The sequence below is a fragment of the Pholis gunnellus genome, assembly GCF_910591455.1.
Source record: "Pholis gunnellus genome assembly, chromosome: 4".
Taxonomy (NCBI): domain Eukaryota; kingdom Metazoa; phylum Chordata; class Actinopteri; order Perciformes; family Pholidae; genus Pholis; species Pholis gunnellus.
Genome location: NC_136530.1, coordinates 29,154,009 through 29,181,526, shown reverse-complemented (window position 1 = coordinate 29,181,526; position 27,518 = coordinate 29,154,009). Strand labels below are relative to the sequence as shown.

The 27,518-nt window shown below is 41.0% G+C and overlaps 1 protein-coding gene across 2 annotated transcripts; it reads right to left on the bottom strand.

Annotated features, from left to right (window-relative positions):
• Positions 1-1,031: 1,031 nt before the first annotated feature.
• LOC306694785 (uncharacterized protein) lies at positions 1,032-27,183 on the bottom strand. Of its 2 annotated transcripts, XM_079157796.1 has the most exons (14): positions 27,052-27,183; positions 21,542-21,667; positions 19,250-19,405; positions 16,841-16,979; positions 15,810-15,979; positions 14,171-14,305; positions 12,458-12,643; positions 11,815-12,326; positions 10,214-10,356; positions 9,357-9,578; positions 7,963-8,202; positions 6,517-6,650; positions 5,774-6,100; positions 1,032-5,675 (listed from the first exon to the last, which is right to left on the bottom strand). In XM_079157796.1, exons 1-14 carry the CDS (start codon positions 27,106-27,108, stop codon positions 1,194-1,196), a joined length of 7,029 nt encoding a protein of 2,342 aa, XP_079013922.1. In that variant the 5' UTR covers positions 27,109-27,183; the 3' UTR covers positions 1,032-1,193. The 2 variants fall into 2 exon arrangements, with proteins under 2 accessions (XP_079013922.1, XP_079013923.1); XM_079157797.1 differs by lacking the exons at positions 21,542-21,667; positions 27,052-27,183 and having other exon boundaries at positions 15,878-15,979; positions 19,250-19,378.
• Between the last annotated feature and the right edge of the window lie 335 nt (positions 27,184-27,518).

Below are 27,518 nucleotides of genomic sequence, written 5' to 3'. Positions count from 1 at the left end.
CAACAAATCGGGACAGTAGGAAATCATAGGCATTGACCCTAAAATCACAAGCCTGTACACCAAACTCAACCTACAAAAACTGGAAAAGAATTACAGGACAGCACCTACTCAAACTTTAGTCACAGCAGAAACCTGACCTGCTGAAAGACACTTCCAGAAAATAAAATCCAAATAAGTAGATAGAAGAACTCTTGTAGCCATCAGCCTGTATAACATGCAGCTTAAAGGAGCAATATACGACATTTAGAGCATTAATAAAGCATCAAACAACTATTTCACTTTTGCTCCTTTATATAAATTTTTATTGTTGTGCATTGACTTTTAATTTGACTTTCTTGTTGTCTCAATATGATCAACGTGTTTTATTATGATTATGTTGTGGTCTTATTGTGTATGTTATTTTAGTGTCTTCACTGTGGACTTTATGGCGTGGAATGTCATGTCTGGAACTCATGACCAAACCAATTTCTGGGGCTGTTTGACATAAAGGTCATGGTCAACTAGCATCAACATAAACTATTTCTGGGCATTGAAGTTCAGAAGTTAACATCTTTGTGCTATTTGGAGTGTTCAGTATGCTTAGTTGGGACACGCCCCCACCCAGTGACACAAACCGGCCGCAGATTCAAGGTAGGGTAGCTGGGATGTGCCAACCCGACGAGATAATGTGTCAAAACATTGGGTAATTCCCATCAACATTGGGAATTACCACAGAGTAGAATCCTGATGCATTGACTTCAATCATTGCTGGTTGGTGCGGTTCAATCTGTCTAGGTCACGATGCCAAGACACCGCTGGTGTCTGGTCTTGAGTGTGTCAAAAAATGCCGGTGTGCATTGCCCTTCACCCGTGACTTGCTTAAATTTCTGCCTGTCTGCCCCACACAGCCTCAACACTGCTACACAAACCAGGCCTGACTGGTCAATCACTGTCATCAGCTGAGCTGTATCAGTACATCGAGCACTTCGTTTTTCTTATCACTTTACCAGATGAAGATCTAAAGTGAACAGAAGCCTCACATATATTGAGTGTATTATATTTACCGTATTATAAAAACAGCCCTCCTTTTTTAAAGATTTAATTTTATTAAACCCAAGAAATGGTTGAAGTACTCCAATGATGACATTGGTGCAGAAAGTTGCCCAATTCAAATGGGGCATCCCAGTTCCACATTTAATGCTACGGGTAAGCAATCACTGTTGTTTGCACTTTCCAGAGGGGCTGTTTTGATTCTTGTTGGAGTCTTTTTTACTCTTTCTGGATTTGTTCTGAGGAGCTTGGCTGATGACTGACTGAAGCTGTACAGGACTCACTTCACCACCACCTGCCTCAGTACCATCCACGTAATCTGAAGCTTTTGACACAACCTCTGTCCAACCAGCTCTCCCCACAGTATTTGGGCAGACCCCTGCTGCTTCTCTAGTCATGTGCACTCTCTCATTCTGACCAAGGTCACCTGCATCCTCAGCTACGTCTGACGTTCCAATAAAACATTTAGTTCCTCTCTCTGATGAGCCTGGGTCTTTTTCCAACACTGAAGATATAGTTTTGTCCACCACTTTAATCTCTGAATAAACTGTTGGTGATCCCTGACCAGATGCATTAGTTGCACTATTATCTAATCCCTCGGTTATCTCTGGGTCAAAAGTGACCTCTGCTTTGCCTTTTTTCAAAGTGAGATCTCCAAGCTTACTCTGTTCAATTAGATTTATGTCTGTGTTGTGGTAATCATACTGGTTAATTTCACCCTCAGCAACTTGTCCAGATGCCAATATTCTACTACTAGCCCCTTTATCTTGACTGGATATAAAAACCTGTCCAGTGGCCACCCTGGATGACCTCAGCTTCTCCGAAGATGTAACCACAGTATCTAAACCCTCCAAGTTAGCACCCGTCACTAACGCTCGACCAACCGTCTCTTGTCTCTCAGGAATATCCAGAGTTAGGTCTCCTGTCTGAGAAAAGCTCATCCCTTGCCTTAATTGATGTGGAGTAACTTCACAAGGAGTTTCTTGAGTTTCGACCACCTTTGACGTTGCTGCCACCGGATTCATCTCTGCATGTTGACTTGCTAAATTAAGATCTTCCTCAGATAAACATTCAGTCTCTAAAGGCTGAGAGTCCTCTTCTAACAGCTGGGTAGACTGAATGTCTTCTTCCTCTACGTGAGCACTTGTGGCTGGTGCACCTGAAATGTTATGCTGTATGGATGGTGCCTCTCTCTCTCCATCACTTACACTGTCATCTGAGATTAGCTTATCATTCGCTTGAAAAACTGTGTGGGAATCTTCTTTTCCACTCTCCTCATCTTCATCTGAGATGAAAGCCGTTTGATGTACAGGTGGCTCTTCCTCCACAATATTCTCCTCTGTCGGGCCGTCTCTTATGCTGTCTTCTGAGAGGAATTGATTTTCTACTTGGTGAATCACACTTCCTGCATTTACTTCTCCAATCTCTTCATCTTTGTCATTTGAGATGCTAAGATGTGGCTGCATGGCTGATGCCACTTCTTCCACAATATGCTCCTCCTTCTCTCCAATATTCATATTGTCACCTGTGATGATCTGATCCTCCAAAAGAGAACTTCCTAATACAGCTTCTCTTTTAATATCTTCATCTTGGTGGTCTGTGGTGCTAACATTTTGATGTATGAACAACGACATTTCCTCTGCAGTCTCCTCGTCCTCTTCCTCTGGAACATGTATGTTATCATCTGAAATTAAGAAACCATCCACTTCAAAACTTGTGAGTGATGAATCTTCCCCTGCACTCCCTTCATCTTGGTCATCTGAAAAGCTTATATTTTTCTGTAAAGGTGACGCCATTTCCCCAAAAGCATCTTCATCTTCAGTAATGTTGTCATCTGAGGTGAAATTATCCTCCATTTGAGAACTCAAAGCATATTGTCTCTCAGGGTCTTCATCTTGGGGGTCATTGGGGGCGCTAAAACTCTGCTGTGACACTCCTTCCTCCAAAATACTCTTCTCTTTCTCTACATCACTTATACTGTCTGCATCTGCATTGACTTGATCCTTGTATACTCCTGATTCCGACGTTATATGTTGTTGAGTAGCATCATCTTCTTCTCTGTAGCCAGCGCTACTGTCTTTCGCTATATCCAGATGTTGCTCTGATATTGACATTGTTAGGACACTAGAGCCCTCTGCTTGTACTTGAGTGGTCATTTCTGCTGATGCTAATATCAAATTTGAGTCACCCAGATCTTCTTGATTAGTTAAAATATTACTCACAGTTTGCAATGATGTTCTTGCTTCAGAATCAGCAATAGCTGTCTTTGTATGACCTTCATCTATCCTATTCCCTAGATCTGGCATTGCTTTTTGATCAGGGATGGACCTCTCTTCAGACTCATTCACAGTCTCTGTTGAAATCTCATTTGGAGGAGCTACTGACAATTTGTCAACCACAGTATTGACTCCCACTTCAGGATCTAAGACTTGCTCCTGCTCAGCCTTAACCTCTTCATATGAATCACTGGTGACAGTAGTAATTTCCTCCATATTCTCTTCTGCCTGGATACTATCAAAAGTGGCAATGACCTGATTTCTTTCAATGTTCTCTGCTGGACTGATATCTTCCTCCAGGTCCTTGTCACTTAGTTCCTTTGTGACTTCACTTAATTGAGGTTCTGACCCAACGTCAGCACTTCTGTCCTCTGAACCTTCAACTATGCTCAGCTGAGCTGAACTCCCCTCTTCTTCCACTTCCTCTTCTTTCAAAGGTGCTGCTTCATATCTGCCCACATTATCTTTTGTGCTATCATGTATTTGATCGTCTACAATGTTGATGGGGTCTGAAGTAGAGGTGGCTCCCTCTCCTTGAGAGAATGTTGATAACTCTTCATTCTCTTTGACTGTATTAACTAAATCTGTGACATCTGATCCAGACTGCAAAGCTTCTGTGGAGGACATTTCAATGACCATAGATATTCCTTCCTTGGAAAAACCTTCAGAGGGAACATGCTTTTTCTGCAGTTCTAACTTTTCTTCCTTTGCTTTATGTTGTGGGTCATTGGATTCTGTTGATTGACTTATCACATCTGTACATTTGTTCGCTGGATCTTCAGCAATTCCCTCAAAATTTACAATTGAAGATTTTTCTGATGTTTGAGTTGGATACTCTTCTATACTCTCATTGTCCTCAAGTACAGTTTGGACCACCTTACAAGGCTTCTCATCATCAAGTGTTGTATCATGCTCTGATGTGTAGGTGACCACCTCTGGCTTTTCTTCAACTGTATCCTCATGCATGTTCTGACCTGGATTACTGTCATCCTGAAACAGATTTTTCATCATCCCCTCTTCCTTTGAAGGCTGATGAGTTTTAGCGTTTTCCATAGTAATGGTGATCTTGTCTTTCTTTGGTAAAGCTATTCTACATGCTCTTAGAAAGCCACTAGCATCCTCTGTTTGCTCAAATGGTGGAATTCCTTGGAACTGGTTTAGACTGATCTGCCTAATCCCAACTGGATTTATCCCAGTCGGCCAAATTCCTTCTGGCTTCATAGTCACCACATGTCCCATTCCCATTCTTGGCTGTCCAACACCAACTCCCAAAACAGTAACTGGCCCAAAACCCATCTGCCCTGGCTGCCCAACCCATGTTTGCCCCAAATTGCTGTTTACTGCAACAACATCCCCCTTTTTAGCAATGGTGTGTCCTGGCAGAATGCCATGCACACTCACCTGGGCTGCTGGACCTAACACCCCCTGAGGGGGAGCAGCCTCGTTTACCAGGATAGCACCTCTTGGCAAAGTGCCCTGAGATGTGCCTGGGTTCACCCCCTTTGCCTCACCTGGACTACCCATGTCTTTAACTAACATATAACTACCATCAGGATTTGGCCCTACCATTTTCCAGCCTTCTGCAGGGACTGAGCCCTGAGATACTCCTGGGCCACCAGGTAGCAACAGGCTGGGGCTTACAGGACTGGCGAGCCTGACAGGGCTTGTGGGGCTCTCAATGCCCCGTAAAAGTAGCCCAGAAGGAGAACCTTGGGTTCCACTGATTATGAGACCAGAAGAAGGACTTTGAGGTTCACTGACTACATACAGGCCTGGAAAATTGGCTCCATGGGCCCCATCTGCCAGCAGAACACTGTTCTGAAACTGTGGTTGAACTACATAGTGCACAGGCTGTAGTACAGGGCCGGTGGTATAGTAAACTGGCTGCTGCTCTAGTATGACTGTCTGGGCTTGATGGTGCAGATTAGCAGAATGACTGATGTTAGAGGAATGACCGATGTTAGTAACATTGGAGTGAGGAAGTGTCATGGGTGCTGGGGCAGTGCTTACAGTACTGTCAGATGATTTGGAGATGTTAGTAGATGACTTGACTTTCTCTGTCTTTATATCGGTATGCTTTGTTTCATCAATGCGATCAATTTTGGGCTTAATAACCGGTTCAGCAATATCAACTATGTGTGTTTTGACAGCGCCTGTTATTCTGTGTGTCAGAGAAGGTTTGGGTGTAGGTGTAGGAGGGCAACAGATCTCAGCCAGAGTCTTGAACTTTGGCCCGAGGTCATTGAGGAACTGCAGGTCGTTGTCAGACCCCAGGAGGCTGCAGCAGCCCACTGAGCCAGCAGAGGAGCCCTGGCCCTCAAAGTCATACTCCAAAAAACAGTCTTTCACTTGCACAGCACATGCCGCTTTCTGTTAAGGGCAAGGAAAAAGCACAAACACTGGTGTCAATAAACATCTGTTTGAATGTGACTGGTGAAAAACAGCTGCATTCAAAGCTAACACAGTACCTGTGAGTAGTAATCATGGAGGAAAGCGTCAGGTAGGGCTATATCCTCGTACAGAGCTGTCGTGTGTTGGCCACCAAATGTTTGTCTGCTGAGTGAAGCACTGCCATTGCCATGGTTGAAAGATTTCATGGAAAACCCGTAGGCGTTGTCGGTCTCCATCGAACTTTGGTTGGTATCCCAAATCTTCTGCACAGTTTCATCGTAGCTTGCCCTTTGCTGACGAGTTTCTGTAATTTTTGAAGGATTGGCATTGAAGCTCGCTGTTTGTACGGCTTCAACTTTCTTCTGGTTTCCCAACATAATAGGGACACTTAGGAGTGGAACTTCCTAAAAAAAGAACAGAAAAATGAAAATTTGACCAATCAACACATATTTTGTATGATTTTGACATGGCAATCTGGGTGTGGTATGAAAAAAGCATACAGGTTAAAAGTCATTAGACTCCAAACCATTAAATCTGAAAGATGATGCAACAAGCTTTACAACTACATATCATGCCCAACTATAAGTGGGAGCTAATTTAGTTAAACTTTCAACATCATTTTGAGTAATTCTTTACTAGATACTTGAAAGATAATATGACTAATCCGTTTTTAGAAGGGGTGTGTCAGGTTGAACCCTCCTGTTTGTCCTTATCTGGACTCAATTTAAATGATTAGTGACAAGAGGTAAGATAGGGTGATTTATGTATCCTTGATGTAACCTTTCTTTCCACTAAAAGGAAATAGAAAATGACAGCCAACCTTATCCTCGCCTCTGCCTTCAGTGTGGTAGGATATGAGGTGTTCTTTGGCGTCAAATGGCAGATCACTAAATTGGTCAGGAAAGATGGTGTTTGCTCCTCCACACTGACAGAACAGCAGGAGAAGAGGGATGACTGCAGAGAGAAGCAATAACATTTATGTTAAAGTAAAACTTAAAGGTATTTTTGATCTCAGGAGACAAAAAAGCTGAAATTAAATATAAAATACAATGTAATTGTATAATAAATCCAACCATTAAGAATCTTCTAATGTTAAATTGAGAGTTGGTGACTTTACGCTATAGAGAGTTAAAGTACCAAGTGGACCACCATAGGACCTTATTTCGGAGATATATCTGTGGTAGTCAATGGTGAGAAAATTGAATTACATATATGATGTTTAAATTTGCACATCAAGAAAGTTGCATTTTGTCATAAAAGTAGAAGCGTGTGAAAATACGAATTTACTACACACCCAAAACTCGCCTAATGAAGACTCTCGCTGAAGCCACAATGTGAGTGTTTCGCACCAGGATGTGACGTTACTTGGGTTTTGCTAGTTCTTTCGCTACCCAGCTGATAAAAAGAGTTGCTTGATACAATCAGTGTAGGACAATGTTGCATTCTTGTGTGGATTGTAGCTAAGTTACATAGCTAGCTAGCAAGCCAAGGTAGCGGCCATGTTGGTGTTGGTGACCTACATTGTGCGAGACGAGGGATGTAGTTCACTGATTGGTTTGAAACTAAACTAAATAGTACTACAACAAACCTACGGCAAACTGCGATTTTCATGACGATGATTCTTTTAAATTGACAAATATATGTGTAGTTCATGGCACAATTCTAAAGGGATCAAACAATTATTTGTCTTTGACTATCGTACATATTTTTTTCATAAATAAAAATGGCCCATGGCGGACACCGGAAGAGGAGGGACTTTGCCTCTTATGGTCATTTCTGAATCCATACTTATTATAGGCACTTCTTAAAATAACTCAATCCAATACAACACCACCACAGATATTCTGTCCCCTTCATATGTGTAAATCACATTGCAACTTACTTTCCCTTGTAATGGAGTAATGCAATACTCAATGGATTAATTTTCAGTAAATTCACTTACTGGTTTGCAAAGAACTACTCTTAAACAATATTCACAAAATAGGTTAATGATATGCTGTATTCAACTAAACAGTCTTTACAGTGTTTAGCCCTGTTTGTTGTCTCTCCCCCTGAACATCTGTTCTCACTTGTCTAATGCAAAGATGTCCACGTCATTCTCAGCATAGTTGGATATACAGTATAGCTTTAGCAGCGTTTGAGTGGGTCATAATCTACACTCCTTAGACTCAATCATACAATACTTAAATCTCTGAAATAAACTGGGTATTTGTCTATATGATGTGGTAATTGTGTGTACTAGGGTGTTTGTTTAAGCTCAACTCACGCAGCAGTAAGCACAATGCCATCAGAAGCAGGCCGATGGCTGGGGCAGAGAGCTCAGATGAAGTAGTTACTTGTCTGGCTGGCTTCAACGTGCAGTCCTTTGTTTCCGCACAGGTACAAACGTCCACAGTAAAAATTTCTTTGGCCTCACAAGACAGACCCTGAGCGTCCAACACCTCCACCTGCAGCTGATATGAGCCGGGCCACAGTGACTCAAGAGAGTGAAGAGCGGCACTCGTAGCTAGAGACAACAAAGGATTTCACGCTGTATTACCATCATTACTAACAACTTTAGTAGTGATACTTGTAGTACTGTAAAACTGATAGTGCAATACTAATATGCCTACTATTGTATGCTACCATTACAAGCAAATACAAAATAAAAAGTCTATAGTCCTGTTGACAAATCTTTAAATCTAGAATCTAATTTAAGGGATGATCTTATTTAGGAAATAATAAATTTTTATTTTGAATTTGTTAAAAAATTAAAAAATCGTAATCTAAAAAATGCTATGCTATTGTTAGCTTCATACCTGATCGTAGCTCACTGACTTAAATTCAATATAGGCAGCTGCAACACATTCTCACTCTCAACTCTCAGCTCTCAACACGGGTTGACCGTGGCTAAGTGGAGAGCAGGGCCATCCTTCAATCAGAGGATCGGTAGTTCGATCCCCAGCTCCGGCTCCATGTCAATGTGTCCTTGAGCAAGACACTTAACCCCAAATTCCTCTCGTAGCTGTGCCTATAGTGTATAGATACTGAATTGCAAGTCTGCTTAATGACTGTAATGTAATGTAACTCGTCAAATAACTACACTTCAAACTGTAACGATCTAGTGTCAGTTTTGGACTCAGGGACAGTGTGTCAGTTTGCGCTCATTACATGCAGTGTCTTTTCAAAATAAACTTCTGTTTTAACAGGAAATGTACAGTTTCTGCTCCTGACATGCATATAGTCTCTTTTGAAAATATTCTTCCAAACGTAGGTTTACTTAGTTTTTAGGTTTACTTCTCCTACATCTCCTACAGACACTAAAGGGTGTCTTTGCGCGTTGGTCTGATACACTAAGGGTGACAAAGCCATGGTTTTTGGGTCGGTGGCTTGTAGGTAAAGTGGGTCGTCCCTCATCCACAAGGTTGGTGGTTTGGTCCCTGGCTCATTCTGCCTGCACGTTGAAGTGTCCTTGAGCGAGAAACTGAACCCCACATTACTTCCCAGCAGACCACTGTTCCTAAATGCTTTGGATGGATTAAATGCAGACGTCAAATTTTATGTACCTGTATGTATATGTAACTAAGTTTTAAGAACATTTTTTTTTTTGACGAGTTGGGAGTGAGAATTTATATCTTGATCAATTACAGCGTGACGTTTTCTTTTTGCACATTTTCTTACCATTGATGACTTCTACGTCCCAGCTGCCTCGAGTCCCTTCAGATACGATTCTGAATGTAAATGGAGCAGCATTGGGATAAGCATCCTCATCAAAGCCAGTGACATTAACAGTTTTGTCATCGGAGCACAGACTGCTGTAGGTGGTGGTCAGGGTGGGACAGTGGTCGTTGTAGTCAGTGACTTTAATGGCTATTGTTCCCGTGGCTGTCTTTGATGGCATGTCTGAGGATGATAAAGCTGAAGTAAGTCAAACAAAACACAGACTTTATTGCATGTAGCGAAATTGTTATAGTGCGTGCCATATGGCCGATACATCCCCACTTTGATTCCAGCTGTGGGAACATTGTCGCCTGTCATAGCTCTCTCTATTCCCCCCATTTAGCAGCTTTACACAAAATGAACAAACATAAGTCTTGCTGAAACTACCTGCTCAGTACATTCTTGAAGAAAATACATAAAAAAAGTTAAATAAATTAAAAAAATGCAACAATAAATACAAAACATTGGTACATCTGGATAATTCCCCATTTCAATAGTTTCTTCGACACTAGAGTTTTTTAAGGAGGTGTGTTAAATCTGACACTGGATGTTTTTCATTCTATGGCTGACACACCCTGAGTCACAACGTGATCGGGCAGGTTTCTGTCAGAGATCAGTGCACTTCATTTCATAGATTACCTCGGGCAACTCTGTTTATGAGCTGCTCATGCAACTCATAATTATACAGGTGATAAATCATGTTTATGGAGTCCTTCAGGGGGAAAGCCAAAGGCGTTCTCTACAGTGTCGAGAAGCCAGAAATTAAGCCTTCTCGTTAACAACTATCCTACAGGATTATAAAGTAAAAAAGGGATTACCTTTGGTTATGGCCAGAATCTTGGCAATGTAGGTACCATTCACCAAGAATGGTGACTCTCTATCTGGTGCCTTGTTGAGTTTAATCTCAGCTGTTTCTTCATCGATGGTAAACCAGTTGTCTGGATCATAGGCCTTGGCATAACTGGAGCACAACGCATATGTAGGAAAAGGAACAAAAAACATAAAGAAAAGTAAAAATATGTAACAGTTCCTTCAACCAAAAGGAACAAAAACATTAAGAAAAGTAATAAAATGTAACAGTAAACTGTTCAACCAAAAGGAACAAACGTATTAAGAAAAGTAATAATATGCAACAGTAAACTGTTTCACCAAAAGTAGTGATTTGGATAAAGTAATGCCTTGGTTATACTTCTGCAAGGACGGTCGCATGGACATGAGCTAATGGAATCGTGACGAAGAAACCTATTTGTACTCTGTGCAGGGTTCTTCCCTAATGCAGACAAACATTCTCAAAGCTCTTCAAAGGTCTCCATTTTCTACGGCCATCCACATAGTTAGAATGTAAGGATTAGAAATTGTTGGATGTGCATGGACAGGTAAAAACCTGCTGCGTGGAACCCGGCAAAGGGCAGTGTCTTATGGTGTGATGTCACCTTGGCCGCATGGACAGTTGCTACCCTCGCCGATGTGACTGGTTTCAGTGCACATTGCAGCAGGAGCCACTAGAAATAATGGGTTTCAGAGTGCAGTGGTGTTGTGTCTGAAAGGGCCATGAGTGTGCTGGTAAAGCCAGGAGACAATTGCCAGTCTTCACCCTAAGATAATCACTTCCTGGCTCAAGCTACACAGACAGGAGAGTGAAATTAACCCTTTTATCCATCTCAGAGCAAAAAAACAGCAGGATGGGGCTAAGGCTTACTTGACTTTCTAACTATCGTTACCCGCCTGACTAAATGGTTAAAAAACTATTGGGTCAACATCATCATCATCAGGTCAAAATATTAATTTGACAAATACTTGCGTTTAAACAGCTGCACTTTGTGTTTACTGCTAACTAGTAAAGTTTAGCATGCTAATATACTAAACTAAGACTAGGACTAAACTAAAGACTAATAAACATTCAGCCTGGTATCTTAAAAATGACGTTCCAATACAATAGAACTGCATTCTGAATTACGTTTTCGAGGGACCGTATTTTCTCCCGAATTACTCTTGTATTTGACATATCAAAAATACATTACAAATCAAACATCTGCTGAAGTCTGCACAGGGAGGAGACTGCAGTGGATGTACGGATCAAACATACGACTCTCACACAGGATACCATTCATATCCTGTATGCCACCAAAAATAACAAACCATGATCTTTTCAAAGTAGTTTTAGTGCCTAAACCTAATTGAGAATGCAGTTTTGAAACATTAAAAGCACCACGAGCGGTTAAAACACTGTGACATTGATATACAAGCGTAGAAATGTTGATTTTTGGTTCAGAAATGTTGAAAGTCAACATATCCGTGGTTTGCAGAAACATACAATACAATGGCAGCATTTTGTTCTGGCAACTTGGTTGAAACATAACAAACATCAAACATCAGTGTCCAAGTACAGCTACAGCTGTGGTCTCCTCTCTAGACTAACCTGACATCTTCAGCTGGCTCTCCTGTGTCTGGATCGGTTGCAGTGAACACTGTGATCACACCATCGTCAGGTGCTTGATTTACATCTTCTGATACAGGAACAATCTTGGTGTTGGGTATGAATGCTGGACCCTCCGGCACATTATTCACTGCTATTTTAATGGGATAGCTAGTCGGTGCATTTGGCTTTGGCTTTGTTCCAGGTCCTGGCTTGAGTCCTGGCTTAAGTCCTGCATCCAACCCAACACCGACTCCAACACTGACTCCAACATCAGCTCCGGCTCCGGCTCCGGCTCCGGCTCCGGCACCGGCACCGGCTTCGGCTCCGGCTCCGGCTCCGGCTCCGGCTCCGGCTCCAGCTCCAGCTCCAGCTCCGGCACCGGCAGCTATAGGTGTACCTTCTCCAACGTTAATGTCTACATCCATCTGCATAGCACCACCCTCCACAAATGGAGCTACATTTGCAATGAGAAGGCCAAGCTCAAGCTTCTGGAGTTCTTCAAAATCCACAGGCTGTTTGGTCGGAGATGCAGGGTAAATAATGTGGAGAGACGACAATAAGAGATGTTAGGGACCCAACCAACACTAGATACAGTAAATAAAAACAACTTAAAAAAACATTGTATGTAAAGTCACAAAAATACCTTGATCAGCTTCAGGATGCCCTCATTGGTTACATTGTCTGTCTCAATGGAGAAGAGATTATCCTCATTTCCTGAAGCAATTGAATAGACCGTCAGCCAGTTGTCTGTGTTTATAAGGTCTTTGTCCAGAGCTTTGATTCTCATCACAACTACATCAGCAACATTTTCATCCACTGAGCCAGAGTACTGCAAACACAACAAGATTCAAAGCATGCAGCCTTGAGTTTAAATTGTTTCGAAAAGCTATAATTGTTCATGTCTGACTGTCATCTCTGTTCTTTCTGTGTGTTATGAACACTGGAAACAGAAATTAGATGTAAATACTCTGAAAAAAAACACCCACAGCATCCTCTAGGGCTGTGTAATGGCCTAGAGGATGTATCCCCCTGTATCATGATACAGCGGGTTATGATTCAATATATTGTGACGCTGTAAGCAAAGCCATATATGGCGATTACCTCAAATCTTATTTCAGGAAAACTAAAATCACAAAGACTGCACCATCATATGCATGAAAGAGTAAAGAGTTAAAAAAAGTGTACTTTTTTATGCAATCATAACAGTGGGATCTGCTTTTGCCTTTATCACAGTCTCTGTAACATCCAACATCAACACAAAATAAACCACTGGCTGCCACAAATCTTTGCAGGAAACTATTTATGGCTCTATTAGGGCACTATCTAGGGCTCAAAATAGGCTTAGTGGTTAAAAGGTTAAAATCGATAGTGTTTTTGAGAATTTATACATTATCAGAAAACATAATATTGAGATACTCAAGTGTATCGATATCTTTTTCACCCCTAGCATCCACTTTGAAGAGGTCAAAAGCCACCGAGCAGGAGTCAGTTGAGAAAGTTAAAGGAGGCTAGGTAGTGGTTGTTATCGCTCTCCATATGTAACTACTTGTTACCATGTGACCAAAGTCACGTGACGACGTTTTTGTGCTACATTAAAACCTTGAGAGGCAGTTGAAAGCGCAGAACATACTGATCCCAAAGATCAGGAATTGTGGAGATATTGCTCTTATAGTTCAGTTCATGCTGATAGGTTCTTGTCCAAACTTGATTCTACATCAAGTCAGGAAAAAGCCCACACTACATAAGAGGAAGATATATCTTTTAAAATATACTTTGTGTCTTAGAAAAATACCAAATCTTTTCATATATACTGCAGTGAAAAGGTGTTTGCTGTCTTTGTTGTGATTAAAATAACTGATGGTTTGATTTTCATGGAGGTGCAACGACCTACGTGAGAATTGCTTTTACAGTTTGGTACTCTCCCGACCTTGATACTGTCTCATCAGACAGCTCATCAGAGCACACGGATTTAAAAAGGCCCTTAGGGTTCAGTATGACTTGGGCCTTCACCACACAGGTAGAGTCGAATAAATTATGCTAATAAGTTGCATTAAGAGAGATGTGGTATTCAGTGATTTTGGACCTTGAATTCTACCAAAAACTAAAAGTCAGGATATCTCGAACTCTGCTGCACAGACTGTCTCTGGTGAGTCCTCTAATCTTGTGGAAGTGCTGCTCTTTTTATGTACCACCCACCAAGAGACTAACAAGAGGAAATTAAAAAAAGAGAAAAGGAAAATGTGCATATTATATCAGTCTTTCACTTATCGTCCCTGTCTCATTTACTGATATACCCGTTTCTGAACTATGTGTGTGTGCATGTGTTTGTGTGTACTGTATATGGCATTTTTCTCACGTCGGATTTTTCTAGAACAGGGCGGTTGTCGTTGATGTCCAGGACCTTGATCTCCACAGTTCCTGTCCCTGTTAGCCCCCCTACTGCCCCTCCAAGATCAGTCCCTTGTACAACCAGTTTGTAGAAGTCATGAGTCTGTTGGAGGAAAAACGGACACATTCTTCTGTTATTGGATGAATTACGTACTGTGCAGGTTTTGACAAAAGTCAGCCGACGTGTCTTTACAGGGTGACAAAGTACCTCAGGGCAATACAGTGCTGCTGTAAAACTTGCTTTGATTCCACCTTGAGGCTAAATTTCAGATGACATTTTGCTCCAACTGATGTTCCCACAATTCAAATTATGTAAAAGTGTGATTGATGATTGATTGTCATCTACAGGACGAGACTAAGGTTGGTAAATCAAGGGAACCGGTCAGCAGTTGTTGGATGTTGTGAGTGGTTCAAATGATGAGAGACAGAGAGATGAGCGACTCATTCTTACTCCTCATCAAACTTCTGAATTTAATTTTAATCCGACTTAATTTCCCCCGTTAGAACAACAAATTCTCACTCTTAAATCATCAGATACCGACACTCAGTCAGTGTCCCTACACTACACACTATGACTAGGTTCCCCTTTAGTGTCACTTTTGAACGTGTCACGGACAGCGGGTCAGTCACCACTCATTACATTCTTAGTGTCTTTTCAAAATAACCTTCCAACGTAGGTTTACTTAGGTTTTAGGGTTACTTGAGTAGTTTTAGGCAACAAAAGTACTTGGTTAGGTTTAGGAAAAGACTGTGGTTGCCAGTTAAATAAATGAGTAAAGTAACAATAGTAAGCTAAAATAAGTCAACTTTGACTTGGGTCGTGGTTACACTTGTCTTTTCAATGCGACCTTTGTCAGGACTCATCAACCTCAAGTCTGGACCTCTGCATTGGGATCCGATCACACAGACCACATGCTGTGGTGGCCTGCCTCGCATTGATTGAGTTGTGATCTCAGTGAGGGGTGGTCAGCATGTAAGCACAAACTGGACAATTTATCAAACGTAGGTCTCCATCATCTTCCCCCCACACGGGAGCTCCTCTCCAGAGGAGAGCAAAGAGAAGAGAGGAGGAAAACCAGGACTGGAGCCCAGCTGAGACCTGCTGTCTGAGTCCTGTTATTGCTAAGTTAAGTTATTGCTGATAAAAACACAACATTTACTGATTTTGCTGTTTCAAAATAAAAGCTTTTAAATAGCAAAATAACGGGGGACTTTTATTGTGAAGAATTTATAGAAAATGAAAGTTCTGATATGGTGCATCTGATCTCAAAAGTCAGTACAACCATGGCCTTGGTTTCATACGGGACATGAACAGCTGTCTCCTGGGTGAAAGTTTGTTATCCACCCCGACCTCCTCCCTAAGCTGACTTTCTCTCTCTTTATCTACATCAGTCGCTCTGAGCATCTACACATGACACGGAGGTGTTCACACTGGAGTTAGTTGAAAGCCAGACGCCGAAGTGCACTCACCAAACATCACTATTTGATGAAATGAGAGGGAGACCGGGTTGGTCAGACAGATCGGAGAGAGCTTTTAGCATTAGTTTGCACAAAAAGGCTGCAGCACATGTGCATTGTGTTTTATGCGCACTTAGCAGTAGCCTCACCTCTCTGTCCAGCGTGGCCTGTTTGACGTATAATTTGCCTGTCTTTCTGTCTATAGTGAACATGTGACCTGTGCCTGCCGGCTCCTGGCTGATGATGGAGTAGGAGATCTCTGAATTAATTGTTCCAGGTTGGTCATCATCTTTCGCCTCGATCTGCATGACAAATATACCTGCAGTGGAACACAACAGCACAACACCATCTCATGAGAATCCATTAAATTTCTATATTATGTTTAGATCTAATAAAACAGATTGCCGGAATGCCATTAATGAATGTTAAAGGATTTTATATTGGATCATCTATATAGTACATAACCATCAATTATCAACCATTATCATATCCCACTCATATCATCATGCTGATCCTTGTTTTACTACTGAGTCTAAATGACGGTTTCCAAAAAACTGAGTGAAAAAGTCTGTTCTCACAAACATGTAGATGCCATAAAAGTTGATGAAGTATTTCTCTATAAGATTAAATATTCATGACTGAATCTCAAACAACCAAAGTTAAAGTTTGGCGAAAGCACATCTTTATTTCACTTTATTAGAATTGAACACTGATAAACTCAGACGTTGCAACACATTCTCACTTGTCCAATAACAATTCTTGGTCAGTGGCCTTACGCTTTAAACTATGCCACTCTAGGTTCACCTCTTCTGTTAGTATTAGTCTTATTACAGGCATAGTGTCTTTTCAAAATAAATTACAATGTAGGTTTACTTATGCAACAAAAGTACTTTTTTAGGTTAAGGAAAAAAGATTGCGGGTGCTTGAGTTAAAATTCACATAATTTGTTTTGTGTATGTTAGTTAAGTGCATAAGTTATGCAAGAGAGTCAGTCAGTATTTGACTGGATTGGGAGTGAGACTGGGTTGGACGATCTACTTCATCGGCACTATGTGGGTGTGCTTTACATTTGATTGACAGCACTGGCAGCATAAACAAACAATCACCTGTTGCACACCTCTGATCGTATCCATCCTTTACAGAAAAAGGCTGATGGAGAGTGTTTAAACAGTGACAATACCTGCTTTGCTAGCCTCTTCGATGTGGCCTGAATGCATCTCAAAGCGAGGAGGGTTGTCATTCTCGTCCAGGACTGTGACAGTCAGTGGGATGTCATCCTCTGCTGTGGTCCCATCTCTGTATTTAGCAATCCCTGTCAGCTGCATGAAGGACATAACGAAGTGAGACAAGCTTAGTCATGTCTGTGAACAGATTTTGTCACCGGGACAGCATCCCAACCCTGTAACATGAAGCCATGAGACTTTACAGGTGTGTAATTGAGATCAAAACGGAGTTCAAAGACGGGCGTGGTGGTCCCCCCTGGCCCGATTTAGCATCACAAAACTTAACGTACCAGAAGTACGGGGTTACTAAATGTGCTAAATCTATACCCAGTGGTGTATAGTAACGAAGTAGAAATACTTCGTTACTATACTGTACTTAAGTCGTCTTTTTGGATATCTGTACTTTACTATTTATATTTCTTTTGACTTTGACTTTTACTTCACTACATTTTGCAAAGAAAACTGATACTTTGACTCCGATACATTTCCCCTGAAACCTTCGTTACTCGCTACAAAATAAAATCTATCTTTAGAAAAAAAATGAATCATGAGACCAACGTTGGGACTGTGGTGGAACACAGACTGCAAGCAAGCAGATTTGTGAATCAGTGGACCTAGCTTGCAAGTTAAATCATTGGTTAATCACGTTAATGCGCAACTGCAAACAAGTGCTCTTAAAGCCGCGTTTTTTTGATTCCAGTGATGCCCAGGATGCTCGCTAGCGAGCGACTACATGAGTAGAATTCCACTCTACGATGACTGATTTCATGATGGAAGCAGAAATGGAAGCACCTGCTGCTCCCGCAACAAACGACGGTGGTGACGAAGACCAACACCGTCGCCATATTTGCGAGAAATGTTTTCTTATGTTGGAGTGAAAGATTCTTCGTACCGGATGAAGTGCCTCTTATGCTTACCCGAAGCTACTGAAATATTAGCATTCAAAAACTCCCCATCCAACCACAGGAAACACATTGAGGTAAATTAAGATGAATCCCATGAGCCGCAACGTTAATGTTTAGTTATCATAATGATCATAAACCTGTTCAGATATCTAGCAGTGTTTCCCACAGAGTATATCTTTTGGGGGGGGGGGGGGGGGGGGACAGGTGTCTGATCTTCTAATTTAGCTATACATGGTGTATGTTAGGCTAACGTTCGCTAGCTATCGTAAATCAAATGAGACAATTAGTGTAGTAGACAGATCGCTAGCGAGTTAGTGAGCTGAGGAAGTGTTGACAGTTGTGAGATGTTGTTGATTTGAGTCATCATAGCTATAATCACTGCAGCACTAGTTAGCTAACGAGAGCGCCGCATTACGATTTGTAATACTTTAGTATTGATCATGTTTTGATATTTGAGTAATTTTGTGGATGATCAGATCGAGTTATGATGGTAGCAGTCGACCAATTGCAGATTCAGCTTGCGCAAAACCTTTGCCTGTTGTGTTCAAATCAGGCCCATAGTTCATAGTAGATGCAAAAGTATACTTATGTACAATATATGATGTTGAACATTGTTGCTCCTGGATGGATCACAGCCAACCCAATTATTTTCAACACAACTCCTTGTCCTTGGTCATGGTGGCCACAGCACTTAAAAGAATAAACTTCATAATTCTCAAAATTCTGACCCTTTGCTTTTTTATTAACAGCATTTACTTGTACTTTTACTTTCAATACTTAAGTACATTTAATATCAGAAAACTACTTTTGATACTTAAGTACAGTAAATATCAGATACTTTAAGACTTTTACTCAAGTAGTATTTTAATAGGTGACTTTCACTTTTACTGGAGTCGTTTTCCAGTAAGGTATCTTTACTTTTACTCAAGTATGGCTTTTGGGTACTTTGTACACCACTGTCTATACCTAAACTTTCAGCCACATTTCATGGCCCTCATCTGGACTAGATTTTCTTCCAGAGCTTTCATCAGCAGATGGAGCTTGTTTTAAAAAGAAATCTAGTGAGTTGACTTGACTAACTTAGCAAACTCAATCCACTTATGAAGGCCACAATATGTAGCTGAAAGCTGCAGAAGAAACACAGTAAGTAGAACTTGAATTCTAAGGTCAACAATGAACCTCAGGCTGTAGAAACTCATTGTCAGGCCAGTTTTACACCTGCATCAACTGCAGCCCATGAGCATAAGAGCTGCAGTTTCTTATAGCTGCTGTTACCTCTGACAACATTAACTTGTATAGCTTTGTCAACAGAGATTTAATCTACATCATATTACTGTCACAAAACGTCGACAGCCAACTGAAATATATGTATATGGGAGCTGCAAAACAACTCAGACGACAACAGGTTTCAGTCCACACAGTACAGCACGAGGCGTAGAACTTATCTAAAGAGAGACTTACATTGTAGGATTTGCATTCCTCCCGGTCCAGAACCTTAGTAACACGTACAAACCCTGTGTCAGGGTCCACCAAAAAGAGGTTGACGGGTGGCTTGTCAGCTCCTGGTCCGGTGAGAAAATAATGCACCTCCCTAAATGAGTCTCTATCAGAGCGAATCTGGCAACAAAACACATACAGAGAATTTAAGGACTTTTAAACACTGCTTTTTTAGTGTTGAAATATGACACCTCTCATGGCTACTGTTGAATGGCACCGTAAAAACGTTTTCATCCATTGCTATGAAGCAGAAGCCAACCAATGTCGCAGTAAAAATAAATAAATGGCTAGGCTAAGCTAGCGAGTTCAAGTGAATGTGTTCAGAGCTAACACAATTAGCATTAGGGGATGACACCTGCTATTAGCCAACTGTTGTAGGGCTAAACTAAAGAAAAGTTGTTTGACAACTCAACTGGAAAGAATATAAAAATATGACGTGGTAAAGCTACTGAACTGAGGGGCGACTGTGGCTCAGTGGTAGAGCAGGGTCGTCCTTCAATCAGCGGTTCGAACCCGGCTCTGCTAGTCCATGTTGATGTGTCCTTGGGCAAGACACTTAACCCCAAATTGTTCCTACAGTGTATGAATGGATATGAATGTTAGTTAGAGTTGTGATGGGTAGGTGGCACCTTGCATGGTAGCCCCTTTCAACAGTGTGTGAATGGGCGAATGATGACATGTAGTGGTAAAGCACTTTGAGTGGTCGGAAAACTACACAAGTACCGTCCATTTAATACTGAAGCAGTAAAAGTTATGTTTTGTCAGATATTGTATTTCATTGGTATATTGAATCTAAATTTCAAAAAAGAATAGAAGACAACATTATTTTGTCGAGTGTACACTGAAGGGTTTGTAATTCACGTAACATTGTTTTGCTTAAATTAAAAAAGTGTATAGGAGTATAAAATAGAAATGTATCTTCACTTTACTCAGAAATTAATTTACTGTAAAGGTTATTTCAAATATTTTAAGTTCCATGTGTATATTTTGTTGAAGTTAAATAAAAATAAGAATCCTTCACTAATAAGACAGACATTTGAGCAGTTGCTTAATAGACAGTTCTGGCCATATCAAGGACTGCAGGTCAGGTTTTTGTTTATCGATTTGAAGTTGATGGCGAGCCAACCCAGACGAGACTTCTAGATTCCTGGATGATTGATTCCTCTGATTTCAGAATCAGAATCAGAATCAGCTTTATTGGCCATGTATGCGTGCGCATACATGGAATTTGACTCCGGTTACACATTGCTTCCCATCGAATATACAATAAACAAGAGAAATATAAAAACAAGGACATTAAAGACAACAAAATAGAACAGAGAAACTAAGCATAAACATTTAACATTTAGGTACTATGTACAATATAAATATTTGAAGATTTGAAGAGCTAAGAGCCAGAACTGCCAACCTTGCCCCTCTCCTGCCACATCATAACCTGCACAAGGCCAGCATAACTCTTACACTCAGCACCACTTGCACAACCCCAGATTCCAGACTCTGACTTTGTCTTTTCAAAGTCAAGTAAAAAAAAAGAGTACTTACCTTCTTCTTCAAACACATTCCCTGTGTCTGACTGAGTTGTAACCTTCACTGGTTTAAGTGAATGGACTGAGTATTCATATTATTGTGCCTTGGTTTAAGGTGATTTTGTTATTGCTGATGCAGTGAATAGTGAATTATTCTAAGGTTGAAATAAGTTGTAAAGAGATAATATTGAACCTGGTATTGTTTCAATACTTTTACCTACCTAATGCTGGATCCAAGTATTGAGAATTGAGATTCTGAATAACCTGTTTTAGAGTGCATCCAGTTAGACAGAAAAGAAGTTGGAAAGAACTCAGTGGTTGAAAACCTAAGAAAAGGGAGACCAGTTCTTAACTCTTTGTCTTGTGTGGTCATTGAATATTGAAAACACCTTTTCTGCCTCCTGTTGGAGTCTAGTATCCTCTGATTCTGGTCCAGTAAATTGTAATCTTTACTCCATCACTTGGCCTCTTGCTTAATTGTCTGGCTTTTAAAAGAACAGTGAATTAAAAGATTTCAGCCCAGGGACAAATTCCCCATAGTGGTATAGCTGAGGGCTAGAACTGACTGAAACAACATGTGAAAATGGGTTAATCCCTGCAGGCTTATTGGCAGACCATCCAATGATGTGACAGAAAGCAGCTCCTGTTATTCCAGTTTACATTGACACATTCTGATGCCAATATGCAAATTAAAGGAAATAAGATTTGAATGTCTAAAGAGCCAAATGACCTTGGCAATGAATTCCTTCTCTCTGTAGTCAACATTCTCCATCAGCTTGGCAGGAGGAAGGATCCACTCTCTCTTCTTCCTCCTTAGTGCCTTTCGCGTCTTCTCTCTTGCCTCAGCACTGAGCATCTGAAAGCAAACAGCAGATGTTCACTTGCTTTTAATGGAGACAGTAGCAGTACAGTGGGCAGTGCTGTACGGCAGTGGTCCCCGACCACCGGGCTGCACAGAAAGAATAAATATATTATTTCCGTTTTATTGATTTTCTTTTTTAAGTTTTATTTTGAAAAATGACCGGATTCTCTGGCAATTTCATCCGTCTGTGGTTGTTGACACATGTCAAGACGCTTGTCTCAGTCACGTGATACGTTAATAATAATGAAGCCCGTAAACTAGCGAAAATGAGTAAATAACTTTTGGAGAGCTTCTTTGCAAAGGGAGAAAGGCCACTAAGGAGACAGAAGAAGAGCCGACAACTTCCAAGAAAAAGAAAACTTCATTTAACAGACAATATCAGGAGTCTAATTAAATATCAGGAGTCTAATTAAATATCAGGAGTATTTCTGACGCTCCAAGCCCGCTCTGCAGAATATGTGGCAACAGAGGAAGATCAGCTGCTGGAGATTGTAAATGACGGTGGCCTTAAAAGTATGTTTGAGACAACAACTCTGCTGGTGTATTGGATTAAAATCAAGGCTGAGTATCCTGAGATCGCCACTAAAGCACTGAAAAACTTGCTTCCATTTCACACATCCTCTTTTGAAGCAGGATGTTCTGCAGTGACAGCAATCAAAACAAAATGAAGTAGACTGGACATAAGGAACACACTTCGGGTGTCATTGTCTCCCATTAACCCCAAATGGGACCGTCTTGTTTCAGAGAAACAAGCTCAGGGCTCTCACTGATTCAGCGTTATTGTGAGTAGTATTTATTTATGCATTTTATATTTGTTTTAATGCCAATCGTATCATTTTATTTCGTCGTGTTTATCCGCCACACTTTGAATGCCGGTCCGTGAAAATATTGTGTTACATGAAGCCGGTCCGTGGCGCAAAAAAGGTTGGGGACCTCGGCTGTACGGTATACGTTTTCGGACAGAAAGAGCTTTTTCTTAGTTCTGAGAATCCCTTTTAATATTGTTTAACATTCGTAGTTATCAAAACGCAGTTTTGAAGGACATCTTAAGCTTAGGTAAGAGTAGGTACTCTCCCAGTTCAAGAGGGAGTGACTTAAAGTGTACGGTGGATAGTCGAAGACATGACAGACAAACAACAGACAACACAAAACATGGAAGAAAACACAAACAAATGGGCCGACAGCAAAGTTTAGAACAGGGGTCACTAATAGGCGGACCTCGGTCCGGATATGGACCCAGACCTATAACTGATGGATAATTGAGAATTATACATTTTGGCGGAGCGCTTCTATTTTAACCTGTGTAGATTTTCTAGCCTTACTAGCACTCGTTCAGCAGTCCAGGAAACACACAAACCAATTGCATACGTTGTAAATCATCTCACGTGACTACTACCGATCAAATATGTGTATTCCAAAATGCATCGTGAGTCAAGTGAGATTTATACACTGACAGGAGAGAGACTGGACAAGAGAGAGACAGGGCGAGAGAGCGAGCAATGGGAGAAGTAAGTAAGTCCGAGGAGCAGTTTCACATGACGTGCTCTAAAAAGAGAAAAGTGGACTGCGAAAACAGAGCTTTTAAATGTAGTTTTATAAACTTAGTTCAGGAACGGGGCCACGCCCAGAACACAGCTCATTTCCTCTGCACAGAGTATTTAAGCACAACGAACCTGTTCACTTCCTCTTCGACTCTGTCGTCACATCCCTCCCTCCCAACCCCATTTTGTCCTTCTATTTTCTCTCTCTTGCAGGATTACAGGAACAACAGGGGACTCTGCACCGCCAGAGCTTCCGAAGAGATAGCCCCCACCCTACAGTCTCCATTCCCCTTGTTCTTGCCAGCCACTGGACACCAACGGTCCCCCATCGATCACCTAACCTCCTTTCTACAAACCATCCTCATTTCTTCTTCCTTACATCCCTTAATTTCTTCATCCCTACCCTACATCCCTCTACCTTGACTCCATACCCTAAATCCCTTCATCTCTGCATCCCTACCCTAAATCCCTTCATCCCTCTACCCTACATCCCTCTACCCCTACCCTATATCTATTCAACCCTCGACCCTTTCCGCTTCGTAAATCTAACTATCATTCTATTATGCAATAAACCTCTCGAAACTCATACTGTTATTGGCGTGGTCCTTGTTAGTGAACAAAGAATGGACGGACTCTTCTTTGTTCATTCTTCCTACTGGTGCTCTGTCCACTCTGTCTCATATGTTCAGATATTGTGGCAATTATTTAATGCGCCAATATGAAAAGCCACTACGAGACCAAACATAACTCTTTTGAGCTAACATATACCCACTTCAATCTGAACTGAGGGCAAGATGTGTAGATTGTTTATTATAAAGTTGACTGAGACCGTTATGATGTGAAATGGATTAAACAAAAACAAAAAAATGTTAACTCCAGTCACACTCTTTTTAATTTTCTTTCATTTTTCTAAAATCAAGCACTGTCTTTTAAGTTGCAAGTTTTTCAAAAGTTATTTTTTGTGTATTATTTAGATGGAGACCTTGTTATTCTTGAAATGAGACGAACATTTATTTATGTATTTCTACAGGCTAACCCGGTAGACTTTATGCTACTGGGTTAGCCTTTGTGCTAATAGGTTAGCTCGCTGAGCAGCGTCACACATTCTTGCTTTGGCTTTGGTTTTGGTGGTTGTGTGCTCATGAATTAACTTCTAGACCAGGGGTATTCAATTAAAATTCCAAAAGGTCCAGATCAAGAAAATCTCCTCGTGCAAATGTCCGGAACATGACAATAATATCTCACTTGCGCTATTTAATGCCATATATACTGTATATTCAAGAAGCCTAGTAGTAGTAACAACGTCTCTGTATAGTCAACAATTATCAAATCAAATAAAGAAAGTACACATCAATTATATTTTAACAATTATTCTTCTCAGTTTTCAAATTTAACTGGATGGATTATATCATGTACACATTAAATACAATATTAGTCAAAAATGGCTAAGGGAACTGATCGTGAGTGTATATATTAAAAAATCTTGCTGAAGAGTGTGTAGAGAGAGAAAGAGGTGAGTCTAAGGTGTGGTCCAGCTCCTGAGCACCAGGGAGCACGCCAGCACTGAATGTGAATAATGTATGGTATGCAGCACCTGGTCACACCATGTGGAGGTAAAACACTGCTCCTCTCCCAGCATGGGGAACTGTTAAAGAGCTTGAGTCTGGACCTGGGCTGTGTTGTGATAGTGTGATGTGTGAGGCAGCAGGTCTGCCGATATCATCACAATGTTGTTGGAGCTGCTGGTGCTGTCGTGTTTAATACTAGAGAGCATGTAGTTGGACAGCAGTGAATCGGTGCAATAAGTGGATAATGGTTTCATTAGCTACTGTATGGGCATAGCAAGCAGCGTACAGTGTGTGACACCACACATAAACCTCTTGACCTCTCGAGATACTCTTAACAGAACAAACTCACATTTAAATAAACTAACAAAAGCCATTAGGATATCCAACTATACGACACAGATGCATACAATTAAAAGGGGCTGATATTTTGACCCTTGGTGGAGGTCTGAACAAGTGCCAACTATTTAGGGGAAGGACCCTCCTGACTGCAGGCTACTGTAAAAAAAGACAAGTTAGTACTGTTCAGGCAGAGCGAGAGGGTTATATAGAGATATATTAGTGTTGGAGTACTCAAGAGCGGTTTTGGTCTCGGTCTCAGCATTTTTACTTGGTCTTGTCTCAATTTCAGGCAAGAAGGACTCTGAATTATCCTTTGAAGGCCACAACTGCAGGGGTATCACTAAACTGCTTCTGTGTTGTCTGATTTATTTGTTAACACCAAACTGTGGTCGCTCATAGAGAACAAAGGTAATTTCCAACACAGAAAATGTACCTCTGCAATGCCTTTGGATTATTTCATCAAGACATTTCTCATTATGGACACACACATATACAGTATAAATGCCATTAAAGAGGGGAATGAAGAGGAATCTGTAGCTGTTTTTATGGAAATGGGGATTGTTGTTAAAGCACTGTACAGTGTTCTCAGAATCAGTTTAAAATGTTTGTTTAAACATTCCTGAAGGGTGAAATATAATATAATATTTTGGAGGGTGGGTAAGCTACTGTCTTTAGTTTTAATAGGCTTATTTATTTTTTACAGCATACATGCAACAGTAGGACATTCACAGGTGATTGACGAGTTTGCGACCCCTCCCCACCCTCTGGCAGGAGGCTGACTCCCATCTGAAATTGGCCCCATCAACAAGGCCTGAGACCACCACTGACCCACCCTTTAGCTGCAGATGGATTTGAATACAAGTTTGATGAACTGTATGGAACAAAAAGAAAAAAAAGAAGAAAAACAAACCGTAGAGGAAACGCTTTCCAGACATGATAAGGGAGTGGGGAAATTACTGTCAGATTCATCAAGATTTTTTGCAACCCTAATTCTATAACATGTATAGTTCAATGTACATTAGTGAACCCGATCCTTTACAGATATGTCAGGCTGGATGCCATTTTGCACCAAGCCAAAATGGCAGCCATTAGAGATATTCTACAATAACCTCTTTTTCAAGGGAAACCTGGCCAGGAGGGCATAAATTTCTATACAGCATGATAGGACACTTTTTCAGCTCAAAAGCCCAATACCATGGACAAAATACATTCTGTAAAACCCATTTAATGATACTTTCTAAAGGTTTTATCCTTAAATCTCTTATCAAATCTTACTTTATTGTAACTGTGAATGACCTGAGGCCAATTTATGGGCTGCATGAATAAAATTGACTGGGCTTGAATATACATATTATCTTAACACTAATAGATGGTAAACTGTTCTGTAAGTTTAAAAACTTCAATGAGGTCACATCCCAAGATGTAAACACTGTCTAAATGAGCCAGATAGATGCTCCTCAGCTCTCAGCTTTTACTTCATCTAACTCATTCCACCACAGTATTGTTCATGCGTGTCTCCATTTTAGCGCGGCTTGACACAATATCAAACAAGCTGACATGAAGTGAGCTAGCAGCTTTTCATTGATCTCTAACTGTGGCACACCGTAGTTACAGCAGAAACAACAAGCACCAAGGTTCTGCTTATCAACGCATTATTTATATAGCAGTATTTATGTGCAGAACTGACAATACATTTCTGACTAGCATGATCTGCAACTCTGAAAGACTTTGAAAAACAATTAAACTAGAGCATTCATAAATCATTAGAGAAACGTGACTTATCACCACAAGTAATTGCATCTAACAAAGTGCAAATTAGTCCACTTAAAGTATAAATGACTCTTCTGTAATGACAAGTTCCACCATGGCCTGCAGCATGTCCTGGTGAGTCAAAGTGAAATTTAGGAGTAGCTTCAGAGTGAATACTCACCAAGGCCATCACTAACAAAAGCAGCAGGCCTACTTCTATGAAGGAGAGCCAAGCCATGAGTTCAGGGAATCCAGAGCGTACGGCAGCCTGTCCTTTCTATGTGTGGAAAACCCCACTGCAGGAGGTCAAAACAGAACAAACTGTACTTAAACACACCTATGTCAGCTTCATCCCCCTCCCTCCACACCTACAACCAGTCTTGCATGTGTAGACCCCTCCTCCTCCCTCCCCTAGCATCATGTATGCTTTTGTAACCTCAGCTGTCACATGTGTGCATGTTTTTCAAAGGTGTGTCGGATTACTGCCTCATGGTTTTTAAAGGGTACAGTAAAGCCTCAGGCAGTTCATGAAGCTGACAAGGACAGACAAGTAGCGCACACTGTAAAAACACTCGATCAAGAGAAAACCTTCCACTTTTTTCAGAAAATATTTTATTATTTTGCAAAAAACAGTAAAGTTATGGCTCA

Excerpts from the sequence above, each read along its gene's own strand:
- LOC306694785 (XM_079157796.1), bottom strand. The coding sequence starts at position 27,108 with ATGGCTTGGCTCTCCTTCATAGAAGTAGGCCTGCTGCTTTTGTTAGTG. Across the intron at positions 6,651-7,962 it reads GGCATTGTGCTTACTGCTGC|TCATCCCTCTTCTCCTGCTG; the intron begins GTGAGTTGAGCT and ends TTCTCTCTGCAG. Across the intron at positions 6,101-6,516 it reads AAGGCAGAGGCGAGGATAAG|GAAGTTCCACTCCTAAGTGT; the intron begins GTTGGCTGTCAT and ends TTCTTTTTTTAG.